Source organism: Hirundo rustica, chromosome Z (assembly GCF_015227805.2).
Source record: "Hirundo rustica isolate bHirRus1 chromosome Z, bHirRus1.pri.v3, whole genome shotgun sequence".
Lineage (NCBI taxonomy): Eukaryota > Metazoa > Chordata > Aves > Passeriformes > Hirundinidae > Hirundo > Hirundo rustica.
In genome coordinates, this window is record NC_053488.1 from 86,112,102 (window position 1) to 86,133,826 (window position 21,725).

The 21,725-nt window shown below is 47.8% G+C and overlaps 1 protein-coding gene across 1 annotated transcript; it reads left to right on the forward strand.

The window, feature by feature from the left end:
• Window positions 1–5,507: 5,507 nt before the first annotated feature.
• LOC120765978 (transmembrane protein 182-like) lies at window positions 5,508–21,236 on the forward strand. The gene is made up of 5 exons (XM_040091287.2): window positions 5,508–5,736; window positions 8,323–8,440; window positions 10,369–10,467; window positions 13,011–13,148; window positions 20,008–21,236. The coding sequence occupies exons 1-5, from the start codon at window positions 5,584–5,586 to the stop codon at window positions 20,235–20,237; spliced, it is 738 nt and encodes a 245-aa protein (XP_039947221.1). The 5' UTR covers window positions 5,508–5,583; the 3' UTR covers window positions 20,238–21,236.
• The last annotated feature ends 489 nt before the right edge of the window (window positions 21,237–21,725 follow it).

Below are 21,725 nucleotides of genomic sequence, written 5' to 3' on the forward strand. Positions count from 1 at the left end.
AACCTGAAGGTCCTCAGCTCTGTGGGGCTGTCATGTCCCTGTTCCCCTGCAGTTTTACATCCTCAGTGTTTTAAATTCCTCGTTAAATTCTGTGAAATAAATCGTCATAGGAGGATTTACTAAGGTGAGTTGTTTTTATTCTATAGTGGGAGAGCAAAAAGGAAATTACATCAATTTGCTTGTCAAGGAGTTTTTAACCAAGGATAGAAACTGTGATTGGCTATTTCTTGCTTGGTTTTGTTTGGGGTTTTTTGGCTCTTTTATTCTGGGTTTACGCTTTTGCATCTGAACTGTGTTATTTTTGTCCGAAATACCTGGGTGTCTGTACCATCTTTGTCTTGCATCAATCCTTGTCATCTTTGTACAGCATCCATCATTTTTCTGGGCACCAGGCACTTAAATAAGGAGCTTTTTCCAATTGAGATTCCCATCAGTTCTCTGCAAAATCATTATGGGTTATCAAGGACCTTATTAAATGGTGGCTGTTTTAGTGGGGGTAGATTTCTTTGTAGGCAACAGAATTGGTTGGAAGGATGCCAGAAAATGGAATGGAAATTTTATCTGATGTAGGAAAAAAAAAAAAAAAGGTAAAAAAAGAAAAATAAAATAAAATTCCTTGCATTTTTTTGAAGTTGTACATTTTCATCTCAATTCAGCACAAGGGATGTTTCCATGCCAGGATCTCCCAGAGGTTGCTGGCTCCAGGTGTGCAGTGGCTGCAGAGGCTGCTCCAGCCCAGGCCCACATTCCCATGCTCAGGCATGGGATCCTTCATGGATCCCAGCCCATCATTCCCTTCCAACCCCGCTTTGAGTGCTGGGGCCATCACTACCTCTCTGCTGCATGAACAATTTTCTTGATCTGCAGAGAAGACAATATTCCCAGCAGGACATTTTTTCCCAATGAGTCACTCTGCCCTAAATTTAACCTTCTGGTCACTGTGGATTTTTTCTTAAAATGTCTTTACAAAATATAATAGCCTGGCTAAAGCTTTTGTGAAGTATTTTCCAGTCACTTAGTGGCCAAGCCCTCTGACTAGTTTGTATTTCAGCCCAGAATACCTTTGATAATCTTTGCCAGTATCCAGTGTTGGTGGTCTTAAAATTCTACAACCAAGTGGAAAACTGTTAAGTGCTCAGGCTTCAGAGCATGCCTAATTAATTCTTTCCAGGGTTTTAGTCCTTTAAAAAGTGTTAAAAACATGGATTCAGTGTATCATTGAATATTGCATGGTTCTGTGGAAATAAATTGCATCGGTTTGATTCCTTTAGGAGTTCAGAGAGTTTTTGCTCTGTGCTTCCTCGGCAAGTTTACAGGAATCTGTGGAAAGTCCAGGTTAAAATGGGCAAAAGTTTTTAATGACGGGGAGCTGCTCGATGGCAAAGCGAGAGCCCAAAAACCGCATCAGAAAACTCTTTGTAAAGACATCATTCAGCTGCATTTGAAAATTGGGCAAAATGTCCCCTGCGCTCGCAACTCCAAAAGCATTTCCTCATGTGAACTTCAGTATTTTTATTTTGAGCAGAAAACCACACTTGTGTTTATTTTATTTCATGACTGCTTAAGGAGATTATAATGACTTAATCCTGGAAAGGGCTGGTAGCGCTTGAGAAGCAGGTGAGGCAAATTTGAGCTTTTTTCTCTCCTCACATCAAGTCCTGGAGGGGATTCAGCCTCAGAAGCACCGTTAAGGATCTTTCAACATCCAGGCTTATGTGCTTCTTCCAAGAGACGTGGAGACGGGAGAGATGAAAAAGGAGCGTGTGATGGAGATGAACTGGAGATTATGACTTTAATGCAGAATTAAAGGGGCAAATGTCAACGTGGGTATCTATTGCTCTCCCTTCCAGCATAGCTCAGACTGGGGGGTTGCACTTTGTGAAACCGTGGGGGATGTTGGTGGCTTTTCCAAGGCAAAGTTGGCAGTGCTGGGGTGCTCTTGGTGTGGTTTGCTTGGCTTTGCTGTTCCGAGGTTTGGGGAGAAAAGAGAGAAATAAGAGGCTCTAGAGAGGTTCACTGCCTGAGGAAACGCCACGTGGGACATCTTTTGGAGCAGAGCAGATCATAGAACCATGGAATAATCTAGTTTGGAAAAGCCCTTTAAATCCTTGCAGCCCAGCCCTTCCCCCAGCACTGCCAGGGCCACCACTGACCCACGTTCCCAAGGGCCACATCCACAGAGATTTTAAATCCCTCCAGGGACAGGGACTCCACCCCTGCCCTGACAAACCGATTCCAGGATTTCACCACCCAGGATCATCAGGCCAAACTCTGGTGAAGAAAGGTCTGCAGACCTCCAAAGGGACTCAGTGAAATCTCCAAAGGCAGCCCTGGAAACTCATCTCCTTATCAAATTCCAAGAAGTCCTCTGCTTTCCGCATGAGAGAGTGAAAATATGTTGATCTATCTACATAAAATGTAAATTTTTCTGTGAGCATGGATCAAACTTCAGGAAATAACAACACAGACTGTGCTGATGGAGTCTCTGATCAATTCAAAGGTAAAACACCCAGTTCTGTGGAAAATCTGAGCTGACCTGCCCCAGCTCCTTTTGCTAGAATAGGTATGTTACGGAGAGTCACAATTTTGGTTTAAAAGCTTAAGGGAAAATCAACCAAACAAAAATCCTCGGGGTCAATTAGGAATTAATAAAATGCTCAGGATATGAGTTTCCTTTCCATCCACTGAAGTCCTGGAGCTGCCCATGGTGGCACTATCATTTGATCTCTGTGGATAAGAGGATGCTGAAGGCAGGTCCCTGTTGGCACCAGGAGAAGCAAGGGAAGAAAGGAAGGGCTGTTTTGCTCGGGAGTTAAATGGTGTTTGCGTCTGCCTTTGCACGGAATGTGGTGCTGGGTGGTTGATTCACCCCCTGGCTTTGGTGTGGCATTCCAGAGCCAACACGGGCTCTAAAGGACAAACGTCATCGTTACCACTTTCTGCAGGCTGTGGCAGAGACCACACAGTCTCGGTGCCCAGGAAGTTCTTGGATCCTGAAGGTGATGCTTGGGGCTGTGACAAGGAATCATAGGATCATCCTGGAATTACAGGATGGTTTGGGTTGAAAGGGACCTTAAAGATGATCCAGTTCCAAACCCTTCCACTGGACCAGGTTGCTCCAATCCCTGTCCAACCTGCCTTTGAAAAGAAACACCTGTCAGGAGTGGGATTTCAGTGCAGGGAGAGACATTTCAGCCTTGGGAACTCAATTCCTGTTCCACATGCTTGGAATTTGGAGGATGTTTGACTGGGCACAAGGCATCCTGTGAAGAGCCAAGAAGACTGGGCACCAGCAATGTTCTGCCTCAGCCATGCAGAGTTTTTCTGCCAGGAGGACCCAGAATTCTTGAGGACATTTCCAAATGGCAAACAGCACTAACTTGGGATGTGCAGTAGCACAAAAACAGAAGTGCCAAATACAGCTGGCTCAAAATGCACCCAGAAATGTGGAAGTGTGCATTAATCCCTTTTTTAAAACTAAAATACACAAGTGCCCACTTTGCATTTTAATTTTATGTAATTGCAGTGTGAGCTACCAAAAAAAAAAAGAAGAAGAAGAAAAAAAAATCCTCTCTCCTGGTGTGCAAATCCTCGTTTTCACCCGGCTCTTCTGGGCGTTCCCAAAGCTCCTTTCAGCTGTGTCCAGCTTTGAGGAGGAGATCACAAGAAGAGATGGCAACCAATTGTCATTGTCACTTCAGGCAGGTTTAGCCAGGATTGTGTGGTAGTTAGATGGCTGATTGGAATTGCACTAATTGGTTATTTAGGTGATAGATGAGTTGTACTTTTTATTTGATCAACATTTTTATGTTCACTACAAAGAGCAGCAGTGGAGCACCAGTGACTGGGTGGGTTATTGCTGTTCAAAACCATGGAAAAAGAATGAATATGCTGGGATGAGGTGGGAAGAAGTGATTTGTGTAGGAATGGGATGAGTGGAGGTTTAGGGAGGGTCGGTCACAAGAACCTACATGGAAATCCCTTGCAGCAGCTGGGAGTGTTTCCAGTGGAATTGCAGGACAACAGGATGGACAGGGTGTGTTTATTCCTGCAGAATCCCAGCTCTGTGGCTGAGTTTTGACCCTGCATGATGGAAAGTCTGCACCCTGTCCCAGCTCTCCTTTCTCCCTGTGTCAGTGAAGGGATTGCTCTCGATCCCCGATCCTGAGGAATTCCTCACATGCTCACAGTCAGGTTATACCAGGAGCAACTCTGTTCCTGGGATAGTGGGGGAGAGAGGTCTGAAGTGTTATTTAATAGCTACCCCTGCAATATTTAAGAGAGACAATGCAGAGGATAAAATAAATTATTATAATTTAAATTCTGTTGTGCTTGTAGAAGCCCAACAGAAGATTGAGAGCATTCATCACTCCGTATGCCTCAAGAAGAAGTGTAGTCAAAATTTTTCCCAACTTTCTCCAGGTTCCCTAACCAGTGTGCAGTTGCTTTGAGATACCCATATGATTCACAGGTAACTTTAAATATTAAATTGATTTGGAAATTAATTTGGCAACACAAATTCCCATAGGATAGGGAAGTCAACATCGTCACCACCCCCCCCACAGTTTAGAGCAGGTCATGACTGAGGCTAAGGTTAGAAAATCAGAACCTGGTTTTTGACTATAATTTAAATTTCTCCTCCCAGCCTCCTGGCATGTCACAGGGATACAGTTACTGCCCTACAGAAATTATCATTTCCCTAGTCTGGCATCCCATTCCTGGCAGTGATCGACAGCAGATGCTCCAGCAAAAGCCAAAAACATTAACAAGCAAATGGCAATGAAATTCCATGCAGGAATGTCCTTGCTCCCAGGAGACACTTCTCCCACAGCAGGCTGGGTGGGTGGGAGGGGTATGGATCCATATAATCTACTTTTCCATGGCAGGAGGGAGAACATCATTTACAACTGCAGGACATCCCCGGTGTGTCCGTGTTGGATGCTCCTTGCCCAGCTCCATGTGGACCTGCCTGGTGCAGAGGTGCTGATTGCAACCCTTCCAAGAGGATATTTACCATCTCCCAGTGTTTTTCTTGCATCCCTGGGGTTACTTTCTGTAAAAGCCACGTCAGAGTTCTACCCAGAGGAAGGAGGAGGCGCGAATTCCAGGAGTGCTATTTGTGGGGACGCAGTGAGAGGTGTCACCACAGTGGCTGAGGACACCACGGGCTCCACGGTGTGGGGAAGACCTTTGAGTCCACCTCTGCTCGTGTGTGCGGGGAGGGATTGGAATAACTCCCTGGTGTCCCGGGAATTCTGCACTCGTGACCCAGAGCCGTGTCCTGAGGGCTCCCGGCTCCGCTGCTCCGGCAGCAGCGGCCGTGTGTCCCCTTGGATGGCTCCCTGCTCTGCCTCTATATCTGCTTGCCATGATCCTTAATGCCACAGCTGCTTGCTCACGCCAGGTCATCCGCTTTTATTAGTCCTGCTCCACCACCCCCTGAAACCCACACCAGCCAGGAGATCATTACCCACATCCAAAAATAGCATTTCTCTGGCCCCGCTCTTCCAGAGACCGGGAAAACTCAGGGGTTTTCCTGCTGTTCCGATTCCCAGTTGTGCTGGTTTCCCCCGCTGCTGCCCCATGAAGGCCGGAGCAGCCGCCCTGGCAGCCGGGATCCTCGGAGGCACCGGGGTGTTGCTCTTCCTCGTCGCCTTTGGGACGGATTATTGGCTTCTGGCCACGGACACCTGCGGGGTCTTCGAGCATGGGAACAGCACTCTGAGCACCGGGGGGGTGAGCTCTGAAATCTTGTGCTTTGAGAGAACTTACCTAGATAATTTCCAGCCTAAAATTTTGAAATCTGTGATAGTATTTGCGCTCAGTGAAAGTGACCTGCTAATGTAAAAGGTCAGCCTGAGGTAAAATGTTAGCTCTGAGGTAAAACTTTAGATTCTTTAAAATCCAACCCAGATTTTCCCTAATAGTGAGCATTTTAGCTGGAGTAAATTGTGTCTAGAAAACATTAAGACGGCGCCTCTGTAATCTGGCAGATATGAACATTAGAGAATGAAAGGCAAAAATGTGAGAGCTTTAGTTGCTGGCAGCATTTCCTTCTAAAGACAAAAGATATCTCCTGATATTTGCCATTAAAAGATTTCTCCCTCTGTAGTTTCTTGATTTAAAATTAGTTCATGTTTAAAAGGGTGGGGCTTGGCAATCGCTTCCCTCTGAGGTGAAACAGCTGCAGCACAGACACCGAACAGAAGCGAACATCAGACACAGAGCAGAGCACACGGGTGGCTGCCCATCCAACCAGTGGCCTGGATATCCTCAAAGTGGGATTTATATAGGATTTTAGTTAGCAGGAAATGCAATTTTCAAGGGACAGGCTGATCTTTCGGTGCTGAGGGCTAGTGTCACTTGTACGTAGATCCCTCAAGTTGGATTGTCGCTGCACTTGCTGTTGTCTAACTCTTCAATGAAATAACAACCAGATCAGTTCCTCGAGCCACCCACTCCCCCAGAATGTTTTTGTGCCAATCAGTGTGTGGTTTCCATTGTGAAATGACAGGAGGATCCTTGTTGTGCGGAGACTTTTTGTTACTTCAAAGTTCAATCCAATTAGGTTTGATTTTTTTTTTTTTTTTCCTGGTGCGATGAGTCACCCTGGGTAAGCATCATGAAGCCAGCAAGAAATATTTTTCTTTCATTTCAGAATCCCATAATTAAATGTAGGGCACTGTTTTCTTGAGTCATGGTTCCAAATGACTTTCCTAACTGAAAAAAAAAGGCGGGGGTGGGGGGGGAAGATGGAAAAAATGCCTGGAGAAGGGAAACAGAAGACAGGATCTTTAGTTTCGCTCAGCTGGGTAAAGCCTGGGGATGGCAGAGACAGAGAAGAGCCACTTGTTTTTCGTGCACTTGGGAAGTGACAGTGTTAATTGTTTCACATTTTAGTTGTTTTCGAAAGAGGGGAGAGCAGAGAGGATGCACTGCACGACACCAATAAGCATCTCAAACATTTCAGAGACGCTCTTGGCCAAGTGTTGAGGAGCCTGACGCTGAGGCAGTGACTTCAAAAGCACCAGGCAGAAATAGGAACTGCTCTTACTCTTCCCTCTGAGCTATTTTATTTCTATTTCAGACACTGTTTCTATTATTTCTATTTCTGTTACTGGTTGTGGATAACAGGCTCTGTTTTTACCTTCTCTGCCCTTTCTTAAACTGTCAAATCCTGTCCCTTGCAGATAAGGATGGGCTGAGTATCTGGCAAACTCAGTGAAATGTGCTGTGGATGCACCAAGTCAGAGCCAGCAGCTGAGGAAGTTTCAGGGCTGAATGTTCCCCTTGTCATAGTCAGGATTTTATCCTGAGAGTAAAAGGAGAATCAGGTCGGAGCTCTGGAAGCTGCTCAAACCTGATGCATAAAAACGTCAAGGTGAGGGAAGCAGAAGATCTTTGTGGTCACTTCAGAGCTCCTTCCAGTGCCTAAAGGGGCTCCCGGAGAGCTGGAGAGGGACTGGGAACAAGGGATGGAGGGACAGGACAAGGGGCAACGGCCAGAGGGATACTGGGGAGAAATTCTTCCCTGTGGGGCCCTGGCTCTGGGTGCCCAGAGAAGCTTTGGCTGACCCTGGATCCCTGGAAGTGTCCAAGGCCAGGCTGGACAGGGCTTGGAACAGCCTGGGATAGTGGAAGGTGTCCCTGCCCATGGCAGGGGGTGGGACTGGATGGTCTTTTGGGTCCCTTCCCACCCAAACCTATTAACCTGTGACAGGATAAGCACCTCTGGCACCTCCCTGTTGAGTTCCATCTCCTTTCTCTTGTTCACAGGGCAGAATCCTCTGTGGACATTCCCCATCCATCACGAAACCTAATTTTGTTACAGTCCTGTCTCCTTTGCCAAACTGTGTTTGAGGAAGATAAAACTGGCTTTGAGATAATTTTAGTAAATCCTTTGGTAAATCTTCCATGATTGAACTTTGCAATATCGTCCCTTCTGGAAAGACCCAAACCCTGTGCTCTCAGGTCTGGTTTGCGTGTTGGAGGAAGTTGTTTGAGGAGTAGAGCGCACTCAGAAGGCCCAGCTCCCTGAAATTCCCATCCAGCTCTGGCCAGCAGGGCCGTAAGGACAGCAGCGAAGGCAGAAAATGGTTTGTGCAGGTCTGCAGGACATTTTGTTATCAGATCCTTCCAAAGCTCTGGCACAGCAGGAAGTCAAGGAGAGCAGCTTCTCCATGTTCCCCAATCCCTCCAAAGTTGACTCAAAAAACAAATGAAAACCCCATAAAAAATTTAATCAACATCTGTGTAAGAGAAACATGCAGTCTTTGTACCACGATCTTCCCTGTTTGAGCCTGGACTTTCATTCCTCCCCAGGCTGAAATTCCAACAGAGGTCGGGAAGGAGATCCCCATTTTCCACCACGAGGGTTTCTTCTGGCGGTGCTGGTTCTTTGGCGAGGGCCACCCTGAGACCATCTGGACCTTCTGGTACAGTGAGTACAATGCCACCACTCCTTATCCACAGCATCCCCTCACAGCTGGGTGGGAGACAAACACAGAAAGCGCTCCCAGGGGTGCGGAGACTGTTTTTATTTCATCTTTTGTCGTTCTCATCTTCTGTCAGAAGCAAACCTGTCTCACTCTTCATGTGCCCTTTCTGTGCTCATTTTCTGGCTCGGATTTTGCTCTCAGAGGGCTGTTCACAGAAATGTTGCAATCCCTTGAGGCCGTTTCGTTTGTCACCTGCAAGGTTACGTCAAGCGGTGGCTTCCCCCAGCCAGGAGAACGCTTCCTTCCTCCCCCTCCCTCCCAGCACCTCTTGGTGTTTGTGCCCAGCGGAGTTCTGTGAATGTGAGCCCGTGCCCTTCCTGGCATCGCTCTTCTGTCCCTGTTTTCTGCCTTCCAGGCGCTCAGCATTCCCAGCTCCCTCCGATTTCAGCTGTGGCGTCCCTGGGTGCTCAGGACCAGCGGTGCACCATGGAAAGCCATTTTATTTTAACACCTCGCCTGTTTTTACTCTTTAGAGAACGTTCAAACTGCACTTGAGAGTAAGCAGAGAGGGATGCAAAAGCCTTTGTATTTTTTTTTTTTTTTTGGAGAACACATTCAACTCTCCAAAAACAAATTGAAGGAAAGGGTGAAGCCCGTTCTGTGACACTGGTTGGTGCCAGCCTGGTGGCCCTCGTGCAGTGAAGGGTTGGCCCAGAGAACCAGGGGCAGGAAAGGAGTGAGACCACTCCAGGACACGCCTGGCACCAGCCCTGCTAGGGGCCACAACTCTAAGACTGCGGGATAAAACCCCCCAGATTTTAAATAAGTTCTGCCAAGGCTTTAAACACCACAAGAACCTTGGCCCTGTTCCCACCGAGGGCTCCATGGAAGATGTTCCCGTGGCTGTGGAGCAGCACAATCACCTCAGAGGGCACTTCCCTGCAAATAATGCAGGTCCCCACTCTAAATTTACTCTGCAGTGATTAAAATTTCAAATGACTTCGCCGTCCCCCAGCCCCTGACCTGCTTCCTGTAAAATCTTGCAGAAATGCTTCCCCCCACCGTTCAGCTGAGCAAAGGGAGGTTTTTTCACATGGGAAATTTGTGATAAAAAAGGACAGGCTGGAGACAGGGAGTTTGCTACTGAATTGCATTATATGGAAATACATAATATAATTTTACCTGAAGTAAAATGAGTCACTCTGATAACTGGCAAATCTTTTTGCTACTTCTTTATGTATTTATTATAATAGGATTGATCATGGCAAATTAATTTACTGCTCTTGTGGATGTAATAATTAATTCAATAGGTATTCCATAGTCAATTTAGCATGAACTAATGTCCACCTATTATAAAGTGCTCCTTTGAGCTGGGGAACATATTTAAATAAGTGGCCAACCATTAATTAATTCATTTAACATTCATTCTATTACTGTTAATCACGATAAGCCTCAGTGGTATTAATATTGATGGGGCACTTCCATTCTAATTGTGCTTTTCCTGCTCAGAAGCTGGAGGTCTTGAAGCACCTTGTTCTGGTACCCAAACATTTTGACCCTTCTAGGTGGTCGGGCACATTCTCTGGGGGAAAGCAGCAATGAGAATGTTGACACTGACCTCAGCTGTTCCATCTTTCATGATTTTTGTCCACCTCAGATTCCGGTTATGAAGAGGAGAAGAAGTGCAAGAAGCAGTCTCGGATCTTCTGATATCTCCCCTCTTTTGCAGTTCTTATTTCTGCTTTTATTTTTCTCTCTAACTGAGATTTATTGCCTTTTTTTCCTCCCCAGCCCCCTGATTTCACTGAGGGTTTTGCAGGTTTTGCACAACAACGCATCACCTGTACTCTCGGTACTGTAACTGAGTCTGGAGGAAATAAAAGCAAACAGGGAAATTGATTTAGTTCTTCTTTTCCTTCATCTTTTCCAGCCAGCCAAGCACACCCCAAGTTCTGCATGCATGGCTACCTCTTCCCCATGCCCATTGCTGTGGGACCTTTTCCCCATCCCTCCTATGACACAACTGCAGGTGAGTTTCTTTCCTTCTCCCCCAGCAGCTCCTTTTCCAAGGGATCAGGCAGAGATCTGGGATGCGTGTCAGTGCTGTGGTTCTCCTGTTGGAGATGCACACGGCCGAGCACGGCCAAGACCTTTGGAAAGCTCCTTCACAAACCAGTCCTGCGTGGTTCGCTGCCCCAGGCACATCTTGAGAGCTTCTCCCACATTTTCTCTCCTCCAGCCCGGCCGTGCTGGGATGGGCTGAGCTCCCTCCCTCCGGATGCTCAGCACCTACTCCTGTGAGCAAGGCAGGAGGATAAATCCATTCTCTCCCTTCTCCTCGCTCATTGGGAAGAGCTGGAGCCAGATGACCCAAACCCAGCCCGACCGCTGACTCTGTCCCAGAGTCTGGTTTCCCAGGATAGCTTAGGTGTTGATTTGCTGCAAGACAAAATAACCAAGCTCTGGAAAATCGGCTAAAGACCAAATTGTTAGAAAATCCACGTAAGTGGCCTGCTTATTTTTAAAGCGCTGCACACTGCGCAGTTGGAGAGCTCCCTTTCAACTGGGTCCCTTTTTATTTATGTTTCTCTGTATTTTCCAAGTTCTTTAATGAATCAGCTGCTGTTAGGAATTTTAATTTGCTAAATTGGTGGCAGCAGTTAGAATTAATTCAATGATCTTTTTTGAAATGAATTGATTTCTTTAAATAGTGTGCATCAGTCTGCCTTGCCTCCGGGGATGCAGGGCAGACGTTCTGCACAAACAAACATCTTGACCTTTTCCTTAGCCTTCAGTAGTACCTTTTTATAGTTCTGGTTTTTTTGGGTTTGTTTTTTTTTTCCTATGAGAAATTAATTAAAAAAAAAATATTGTCAGTAGGAGCATGTGAGGGAGAGCAGCTCCTTTCTTTGCCCGTGCTGTGCAGAATTCCTGCCCCGGGGAACGCTCTCTGGTGTCAAATGGATACGAGGGAACTGTGGAGGGAGGAGGAGGAGGAGCTGGTGCAGGATGTGCAGCAAACACGCAGTGAGATAAGCAGCGGGATTGTTTCTGGGAGAGACGGGCACGGCGTCCAGGTTTGGAATGATCCTGCTGATGAGCACACATGCTATTTTTATTTATTTCTTTTCCCCCCGTCCCAAATAAAGGGCGCTGGAGGCATCTGTCCCTGCCTGTCAGCCCCGGCTGTGAAACCCTCCCCAGCTGCCTCCCAGGTGTGTCCCCAGGGACGGGACAGTGCCGGGATCACCTCGATGTTCTCAGAGGTCTTTTCTGACCTCAGTGGTTCTGTGGAGGTGCCAGGGAGCGGGGGGCTCTGTGTCCCCATCGCCTCTGGGGACACATTTTGGGCAGGGGGAGCACCCAGCTCCTCCCCTGCCCCAATCCCCTGCAAAGCCCTGGCGGGGAGCAGCCACTTCTGTCTTTGACACCCTTCTCTTTCTACCCGGATTTTGTCAGGAAACGCTGACAAAACAGGAGGCTGTCCAAGGAGAGGGCTCCTCCAGCCTTTACCTGCTCCAGAGATAATTCCACCTTATCTGCATCCTCTTAGGCTCCCTGAGAGAAGCGGGTGACGGCAGGTTAAACATGAAAATGAATTCTGTGGTTTTGGAGGGTTCGAGATGCTTATCTCTCCCTAAGTGGCTCTCCTGACAAAATGGTTTCGAATGAGGAAAAGGCAACTTCTCAGTATCGTTTTTCTTTCAAGTGTGAATCATTTCAGCACTACCCACTTGCTCGTGCTCGGCTTAAATCGAGCTGGAGCTTCTGGAAAACAACTGGCAGGGCGAGATGCCAAGGTCCAAGGGATCGGATAAATCAGGGGATGGGGGAGCAGGGTATCAGAGGGCCTCTGCTGGAAGACCACTGCCTTTGGATAAGGTTTATGGCAGTGTCTGCAGGACACTTGGCTACTGGGAGACTTAAATTAGAGGGCTACATCCCATCCCGTTCCATCTGGCGGGATGTGATGGACCAAACCTGCTCAGCTCTGCCTGGGGTGGTTGTATGAAGTCACAGCCAAACCCCCAAATTCCTTGGATGGAGAGGCAGCTGCTCTCCTGCCCCGTTCTCTTTCCTGGAGTCAAACACGGCCATTAATGGGGGATCTCATGAGCTCCTGTTTTCCCTGCAGTCCCAAACGCTTCTTTTATTTTAAACCAGGAGCCTGGCACCTTCCCGAAGTGTTAATTAAAGCAGAACAAAGCTGCCGTCTGAATCCACCTCTCCAAATTTTGCTATTTTCCTTCCTTTCTTGCCAAGATTTTCCAACCTTCCCTGGCGCAGCTAAGAGCGGTGTCCTTTCCTCCCACCCCTTGTTTTGGTGTGCTCTCCCTGGCAAACCTTCCCAACCCTTTGGCCCCATTCCAGTCCCGTTCTGTAGGGCATGACATTTCCCCTGGACCCGCGGCTGTTCCAGGGCCCCGGCTGCCTGACACAGCAGCGTCACAGGGTGTTGTTTTTACTGTTGCAGAAGTAGTAATTAAATGTGGCATCAACAAGAAAAAAGATTTCTGAGGTTGAAGAAAGCCTCTTTCCCTCTCCTTTCACGGACTTTTGCTCCTGTTGCAGTGTACAGAGGTTTTTGGACGGCGTTCATCCTGCTGGCCGTGGCCGCCGGGCTCGTGGGGGGGCTCCTGCTGGTGTGTGGGGTCCCCTTCTCCAGCCCCCGCTCCTACAAAATTGGGGGAGGATTCCTGCTGCTCTCAGGTGAGGGGACACGGCTGGGGCAGGGCGGCTTGGGAGTGGGGGCAGGTGGGGATGGAGTTCCGCCGCGGGAGACGGGGCTCTGATGGGAGCAGCAAATGATTCCCCACCGGAATTAAACCCCTGGGAGCTCTGAGCAGCCTGCTCCAGTGGAATGTGTCCTTGACCACGGCCTTTATGGTCTTTAAGTTCCCTTCCAACCCAAGCCATTGTGTGACTCCATGATTCTGTGATCAGCCAGGCTTTAGCAAGATGGTCCTTAGCCCCAGCAAGGCTGAGAATTTTGAAAATCACTTTGTTTTTACTGTTCACTGTTCAACCCTTTTATTTCAGTAAAGCCTGCAGGTGTGTTAAGCCTGGGCAGCATCAGCCCCGCTCAGTTCCCCAAAGTCAGGCTTTGCATTTGGGCTGCCTCTGCCTCTGCTGTCAGCTTTGATAGAGCTGGAAACCCACAGAGCGATGAAAGGAAAACCCCATGATCCAAAATGGGAGGGCTGGCTTAAGGAGACCTGAAAAGATGAAACTGTGGCGCTGCAGGAAAATGAATTAAAAATAGACATTTATTCATTTTCCCCACTGCTGTTAGCAATGATTCCACTGAATTATCACTTGGGCTTTTTCCTTTTCTGTATTTGAGAGGGATAACTGGCTTCAATAGTAGAAATACTTGATTTATACCAGTGACTCAAACTCAGAAAAAAGCCCTTTTATGACTCAAGCAGCCACAGGCTGGAGCTCAGCTGAGCTGCGCCAAGTGAAGAACGTTGTAATGAAATCAGGCCATTCTCTGCAAAACCACTGCTTAATTGCAGATCCTTCACCTGCTTCCTCATATCTGGCATAAATCTCATGAGACACTGTCTTTGCCCTGTTTAGGGTTTAAGTGAGCCCAATTCTGGGGGGCTGAAAACATTAATGAAAATATTTAACAATAAAGGTCTTGACACTGAGCCATGTCCTCAGCTGCCACATCTACACAACTTTTAAATTCCTCTAAGGATGGTGAGTCTACCCCTACCCTGGGCAGCCTGTGACAGAGATGGACAATGCTTTCCATGAGGGAATTCCTGCTGATGAACCTGACCCTCCCCTGGCACAGCCTGAGGCCCTTCCCTCTCCTCCTGTCCCTGTTCCTTGGCAGCAGATCCTGATCCCCCCCAGCTGTCCCCTCCTGTCAGGAGTTGTGCAGAGCCAGAAGTTCCCCCTGAGCCTCCTTTTCTCCAGGCTGAGCCCCTTTCCCAGCTCCCTCAGCCTCTCCTGGTGCTCCAGCCCCTTCCCAGCCCCGTTCCCTTCCCCGGACACGCTCCAGCCCCTCGATGTCCCTCTTGTCATGAGAGTCCCAGAGCTGCCCCAGCGCTGGAGGTGTCCCAGCAGTGCCAGCACAGGGGACAGCACTGCCCTGATCCCCTGGACACCATTCCTGATCCAAGCCAGGTGTCACTGGCCTCTTGCCCACCTGGGCACCCCTGGGTTTGTGTCCTGCTGCTGGGCCTTTTCCACAAACAGATTCCCAGCCACGCTGCCCCAAGCCTGTAGTTTTCCATGGGGTTGTTGTGATCCAGTAATGGATAACGATCCAAGGGCTGTACCAGAGCGGGAAGCTTTCTCTTCCCATCTGTAGTCCAGGCTCCTAGGAGGCAGCAGATGTCTGTGAGGAGTGTGTCCAGCCTGCACATTGGGCAGAAATATCACAGAAAAGGTTGCCGAGTAATGCTCAACTGTCTTCCTTTTTTTTTTTCTTTTTTTTTTTTTTTTTTTTTTTTTTTCCCTCTTTTTCATTGTTTTCCCTCCTTATTTGACTACTCCTTGATTAAAAGGCTGGGGCTTCGAATGTGACACTTTTTAGAAGAGCTGATTATGCATCACATAAACCTCTTGGCATTAGACAAAGATGCTGCTGTTAAAATTGAAGTTTGTATTAATGCAGCTTCAATCTGAACAGCAATCATTGTTATTAACAGTCATTCAGGGGAACGAGTTCAGCTGGAAGACACTTCCTACTACATTTTTCATTCAAATAATAGCAGAAGGAGATTCAATGTGTTTTTCAGCAAAGTTTCCTTAACATTTCAACTGATCCTTTTATCTGAGGCGGGGTTATCCTGATCACAGACCTCTGGATCCTGCTTGGCCCTGGCTTCTGGATGGATTTGGGTTGCATCCCTCCACGGTTATTTTCTCATTATCCCTTCTAAAAATATTTTGCATAATTGCACTAAGCAGTGGGAACAATGGGTTTAACACAGCCTCACATCCCCAGCCACCCCTCTCCTTCGGATAGCGGCATGTGCAGGGATGATGCAGGAGAAAGCGCCTCTTGTCTTCTAATCATGGCCTGCAGGTCAGTGTTAATTAACCTCCCTTGCAGAAAGGATCTCTCCTTGAGGAAGTGTGAAAAAGCTGGCAATCTGCAGAGTGGGAATGTGGTCTGGCAGTCGGAATGGGAGACGGAGCACCGGGACTGCGGGATGTCCCGGCCTCGCGGGGAATCCTTCACCAGCAGCTTTGTTCTGCCCAGCAGCTCCCTACTTTTGGGAGCAGTCGTGGCTATTCATCGCAAAATGACCACACTTTTTCCACCAAAAGGCTCTAAAGACACTACTGGTGCAAATGCATTCCCAGACATTTACGGATGACCGGCCTGGCATGGTGCTGAGGAGGATTGTTGTGTCCCTGTCGCTGGGGGAGTCCAGCGCCGAAGGGTGAGGATTGTTATGGCCCAACTGGATCCCTTTGGATTTCCCTCGGAGGTGCCTTCTATTAACTGGACATTCCAGAGGGCAAATCTGGCTGTGCCAGCTCCCATAACCGATGGAATACTCTGGGAGGTGTTTCTGGGAGCCCTTCCAAAGCACTGGAGCCATTTCTCTGCATTTCCTCCGCTGGGTGACTCTGGAAAGAGCCGTAGCCCATCTGACATTTGCTGGGGCTGCTTTTGCACACCCACAGCCCCAGCTGAGCAGTTTTCCCTGCCAGCCTTCTCCCAAAAGCACCTGGAATACGTGAGCCAAGAGCCAGAGTGCTGCTTTCCTCCCAGCACTTGCCATCCCGGAATGAGCTTCAGCACTCCCAAGGGTGGCAGATCTGCCTGGTGCCTGATTGTCCCTTTGTGTCAGTAGTCAGAGGTTGGTGAATTGTCACTGCAATGTCACCGAGAGGGTTGGGTGAGCCCTGTGCTGCAGCTTCTGGAAGCTCTCTGAGTTGCTGACACAACTTTGCTCGAGGTCCTTCATTTTTCCTGCCTTGCGCTCCTCGGTTTTCTTTTCCTTTGGGCATTTTAGAGACCAAAGTTAGAAGTGCAGCACTGGCACAGGTTGCTCAAAGAGGCTATGGATGCCACATCCCTGGAAGTGTTCCAGGACAGGTTGGATGGGGCCGGGAGCAACTTGGGATGATCGGTCACATCCCTGCCCATAGTGGGACCGACTTCTTCTTCAGCATGACCCAACAGCATGGGAAAAAAGGTAAATTTCCCAGTTCTGTGAGATAACGTGCTGGACTTTTTGCTCAGGTTCTGCTTCCCAAGTGGAGCAGCTCCACTTTGGCAGTCTCAGGCTCCCCACGTGCAGAGAAGGCTGGCAGTTACGGAAGGGCAGCTGAAGGTCGCCCCTCCATTCCGTCGTTATTAACATCCTGAAGAGCCAACGAGTGAGAGAGGAGAACGAGTCAAAGTTCATTGTTCTCCTAATTAGCAGATTACACACAAGTTCAGCAGCTTCCCCAGAATAAGAGTTAAAGATTGAGTTCACTCACCTGTCCCCACAATTAGCAGCTATAAAGGTGTCACGAGGAAATAAAGTGAGAGAAAGGAAAAGCTCTGCTTCAATTTGCCCACACGGAAGACGCAGCTCCGCTGGGAGAGGGGGATGGAGCTCCAGGCCCCCGGATCTGCGGCGCACAAAGGAGACAGATTTAATACCCCGCTGCAATTTTCTGGCAATTAGCCCCTCCCCAGAAGATGCCGTTGACCTCATCAGCCTGGAGATGGAGTTTCGCAGTTAATTTTTCCCAGTACCATCCTAATGAACAGAGGCAAAGAGGGAGAAGGAGGCAAGGAAAGGGATCACTCGGGTGATTTTCCAGTGGAGAAAGCACAGGGATGCTGAGAGGAGCGTGGGGATGAGGTTTGATGAGGTCTTTGCTTACCCAAACCCAATATACACCCCGTGTCTCGGGTGTGAGTGCCAATGCCAGTGTCATGCTTAGGACAGAAGACTACATTTTTCCAGTTTTTCATTTTGCTGCCCAAAGCAGGAAGGAGTCTGTGTCTCTACATCCAAAGCTGGCAGGAAACAAAGATTATTTTCTGCTGTGCCCAACACTAAAATCCCCAGAGAGAAGGGAGCAAAGTGAAACCTGTTCAACAGATGAAAAACCCCAAACACAGCAGCATTTTAAAACAAGAGTGCTGAACACTTCGGTAATATGGGAGTGGAACATCCCGATTTTCTCATGATGGAGAGGCTGCTGATGGCTGTAAGTATGACAAATTTTAGGCAGGTTCAGGAACACTTCTGACTGCTCCAAACAAGCATTTCTGGCTGAGCAGATTCCGGTGAGCTGCCCTTCCTGAGCTCACACCGTCCTTTGCCTGCACCTGCCCTTCTGATTTTTCTCTTCCCACCGAGGACGTGGTGTAAATCCCAGGGATTCTTCATCACTCAGCTGTAATTATTCCGGAGAAGAAGACTGCTTGCTTTACATATTCTTGTCATTTGCCCAGAGTGTGAAAACATTCTTAATTTGGATGCCACGGCCATGCCATCGCCTCCAGTACCTGTTTAATAATAAATCCTTCCATGCCAAGACCTGGAGCTTCTCCAGAGGCCAGAGGAGAGACCAATTCCCATTCCTTATCTCCTGAATACGTTGGGGATGGTGCCACACACACGTGAGGCTTCCCACACCCTCCTCGGAAACAACTGGAAGGTTTTGATCTGATTACTTAAAAGAAAAAAAAAAAAAAAAAAAGAGTCTTAGGCCATCTAAGTTGTCCTGGGAGAAATCAGAATTCCTGGTTATTTAAAGCAAAATTCCAAAGTACTTTTCCATACCCACGTTCTCTGTCCCACTGGGGCTGCGCTTTCATTTGCGTCTCTTACGGTAGGTATTATAAGTTAATGAAATAGAAATTGATCTTTAAAGGAGCACTTTTCAAGGTTCAGTTGCTATCTAATTAATTTAATTTTAAATTACATCAGTAATAAAGACTTAATTGCCTTCTTATCAATACATTGTATTTTGTAAAGGACATGCGACTATTTGAACACGCCATCGCTTTCTTATGGTGGAATAATTGGTATTTTAAGCATACAACTATCATAGTAAGTGTAAAATATTTATTTGTGCACTTAATTTCAAGTGGTATCAAAACCTCAATGAACATGCAAATGTTCCAGCAGCTGCTGTTTAACTCCTTGCCTCCCTCTCCAGGAAAAACAAGGGCTCTTCCATGCTGTCCTCAACACATGCCAGGGAGAATGTCTGGAATATCAGTGTGGGGTGATGTAAAGAATGTTTGTGTGGCTACACCAACTTCTGATTGATAAGACTGCATCGTTTTAAGGGCATGGGAGGCAAATGTGACAGCTAAGGATGGGGAGCTGCATCTTGTGTCTCATTCCTAGTGAGGACTTTGAAGCCTCTTGCCTTCATGTGAGTCTTATTTTTGTCTCTGAGATGTTTGTATAACCATTATAAACAGAATCACAGTAAAACACAGACGTTTTTCCACTCGGTGAAGATTCAGTAACCTCCCTAAGCAGTTAAATCAACATCAAGCTTTACCCCTTTCCTTTCCTTAGCACAAGAACCGGGTTTTGGATTGTATAAACTGCCAGGAGGAGCAATTAAATACACCACAACTACCTTTGATTTAAAAATGGCAAGGGGAGAAATTAAATCCTGCAGAAGCCACAACACATCCACAGAACAGTGTGGTAACTTGTCAACCAAGTTAATTTCGAACAATTCACTTCAGCCACAGAAACAGTATAAGCTGTGATGTATTTCTTTCATATATCTCTGTGTGTGTATATCCATGTGTTATACAGCACCGTTTAAAAATAGCAGCTTCTACCTGCGAAGCAGCAAGATCAGGTATCTCTGAACTGCTTTCAGACCTGTCATCACACTGTCACTATTTAGCTTTAATAGACGTTGAGTTTAAAAAGCAGCATAGAAATGCATTTTTTTAACCATGTACAATAAATGAGATTTGGGCCACTCTAATTTTTGTCGTCTGCTTCCAGCTCCATGGCATAAGCTGCGTATTATTCTTGTTATTGTTCTGGTATTTGGTAGCCCATCTAAGATTAATATCTCATGGTTGTGTGTCTTTCCCACCCTATAAAATGTTGGCCCTGCAGGCTCTGGGGGTGGCAGTGCCAGAATTTTGCCATCAGCAGGATTTATCTCGCCCCTGGTGGGGATTGGTTATGACACGGCTTGCAGGGGTAGACACAAAAAAGAGGAAGAAGTAAAGTTTTGGCACCTCCTCATTAATATCTGAGGAATTAAAAGTGAAAAAGGTGAAACATCCCACTGTAGGGAGAGGAATGCAGGTCCCTGCTGGGAGCATCAGCCCTGCTCCAGTGGCTTCTCCACGGCCTTATCCCGCTGAAGCAGAGCCTCCGGAGGTGCTGCTGGTCGAGAGGGCAGGAACTGATCACTGTGGCATGGGGCTCTCCCATGGAGAGTGGCCTCAGCTTCCACAGGAACCTGCAGAGCAACGCCAGGAGCAGCAATCCCACAACACGAATCTTGGATGCAGAGCACGGATGAGAAGCTCCTGGGATCCTTTCACACCTTCATTCCCGTATTTCCTGCACAGGCAATAACTCAGTTTTGTCTCTCTCCCCAGGAGCTTTGTTTCTCCTGCTCGTGTTTCTCTTTGTGATGTGGAAGGAGTTTGCAGCTGACTTCCAGAAGTACATCCTCCTGGAGAGGAGCGAGGAGTGCCTGGGTGATGTCCCCGTGCACGTCTACTACGGGTGGTCCTTCATGTTCGCTGCAGCCGGGGTGCCCCTGGTGTTACTCTCTGGACTCCTCTTCTTCCTGGTGGGCAGAGAAATCATGGATTCCCTGCAGTAAGACGGCTGTGGAGAAGGCTTTGAGAAAGCTGGTGATGCTCCTTGTGAGGAATCACACCTGGGTTTTGAGGTTTGATCGTTTCTGTAGCTCTAATTGTCAGGACAGGTCACGCTCGCTCTCATGGGGAGGCAGGGATGGAGCTCTGGGCATCCACAGAATCCCAGGGTGGTTTGGGTTGGAGGGGAACTTAAAACCCATCCTGTTCCGCCCCCTGCCATGGGCAGGGACACCTTCCCTTACCCCAGGTTGCTCCAAGCCCCATCCAACCTGGCCTGGGACACTTCCACAGCTTCTCTGGGCAGCCTGTGCCAGGGCCTCACCACCCTCACAGCCAGGAATTCCTTCCCAATATCCCATCTCACCCTGCCCTCTGGCTGTGGGAAACCTCCCCCTTGTCCTGTCCCTCCATCCCTTGACCCCAGTCCCTCTCCAGCTCTCCTGGAGCCCCTTTAGGCACTGGAAGGGTCTCTGAGCTCTCCCTGGAGCCTTCTCCTCTCCAGGTGAGCACTCCCAGCTCTCCCAGCCTGGCTCCAGAGCAGAGGTGTCCGACCACTGCCCATCCCAAACCAGCCCCAGCCGAACATCCAGCTCCAGCCTTTTTCCGCTTTGGGGATATTTAGCACATTGGTGGGGTTTGCACTGGTTTTTTCCTCAGCCCAAGGGAAAAGCAGCTCCCTGCCAGCAGAGCTCCACATCCATATTCAGCAGGGCTGGAGTTTTACAGCATTCCCAGCATCCTGGTTTCTTGTAAAAGGAAATCGAATCTGGCTGCGACGGTGCAAGCAATAATGTCTATTTCTTAAAAGCAATTAAGGATGATTTTTTTTTTCTTATCTGGCTCTAATTGACGTCAAAGGACAACCATTTTAATGGGATGTCGGGAAACATGAGAAACTTTTTTTCTTCCTTAAAAGCCCTTATTCTGGAGATACAAATGTGCCTGGACCTAACCTAACTTTCAATATGGGAATAAACCAATTTCTGTGTCTTGAAACATAACATGAATTAATTAGTATTTCTTTACAGCAATGCTTTTCTCCGTGTTTAATATTTTCCCCGGATGCAGTTTTGTGGGGATTCCCAAGCCAGAAACGGAAAGGTGATCCTGGCTGAGGGAAAAGGAGCGGGGACAGTAGCATGACATTGTGACGTGGCCCTGGGTTGTGCCTGTGCCCCATCAGTTCTTCAAGTGGCAAAATCTCAGTATAAATTTATTTTGAATGCTTTTTGTCATTATTCTGAACTGAGTATTTTCCCCGGGGAAAATATTCAATTCGGAGTTTGTGGAACTCAGTTTGGGGAAGTTTCTCAACCCCAAAACTGAATGATGGTGGGAGCTGGAGGAACGGGATTGGGGAAAATAACATCGGTGCATTTTTTTGGCTTTGTTTTGGTCGGCCCTGTCAGGCAGCTCAGCTGGGACATCGCTGCATTCTACGGACACCTCACAAGAGTCGGATTCCAAAAGACAAAATTATGTAACTATTA

What these genes read in the sequence shown, in the direction of transcription:
- LOC120765978 (XM_040091287.2), top strand. Translation starts at nt 5,584, where the DNA reads ATGAAGGCCGGAGCAGCCGCCCTGGCAGCCGGGATCCTCGGAGGCACC. An exon ending in CTCCTATGACACAACTGCAG is followed by an intron (nt 10,468 to 13,010) that starts GTGAGTTTCTTT and finishes CTCCTGTTGCAG; the next exon opens with TGTACAGAGGTTTTTGGACG. An exon ending in AGGATTCCTGCTGCTCTCAG is followed by an intron (nt 13,149 to 20,007) that starts GTGAGGGGACAC and finishes CTCTCTCCCCAG; the next exon opens with GAGCTTTGTTTCTCCTGCTC.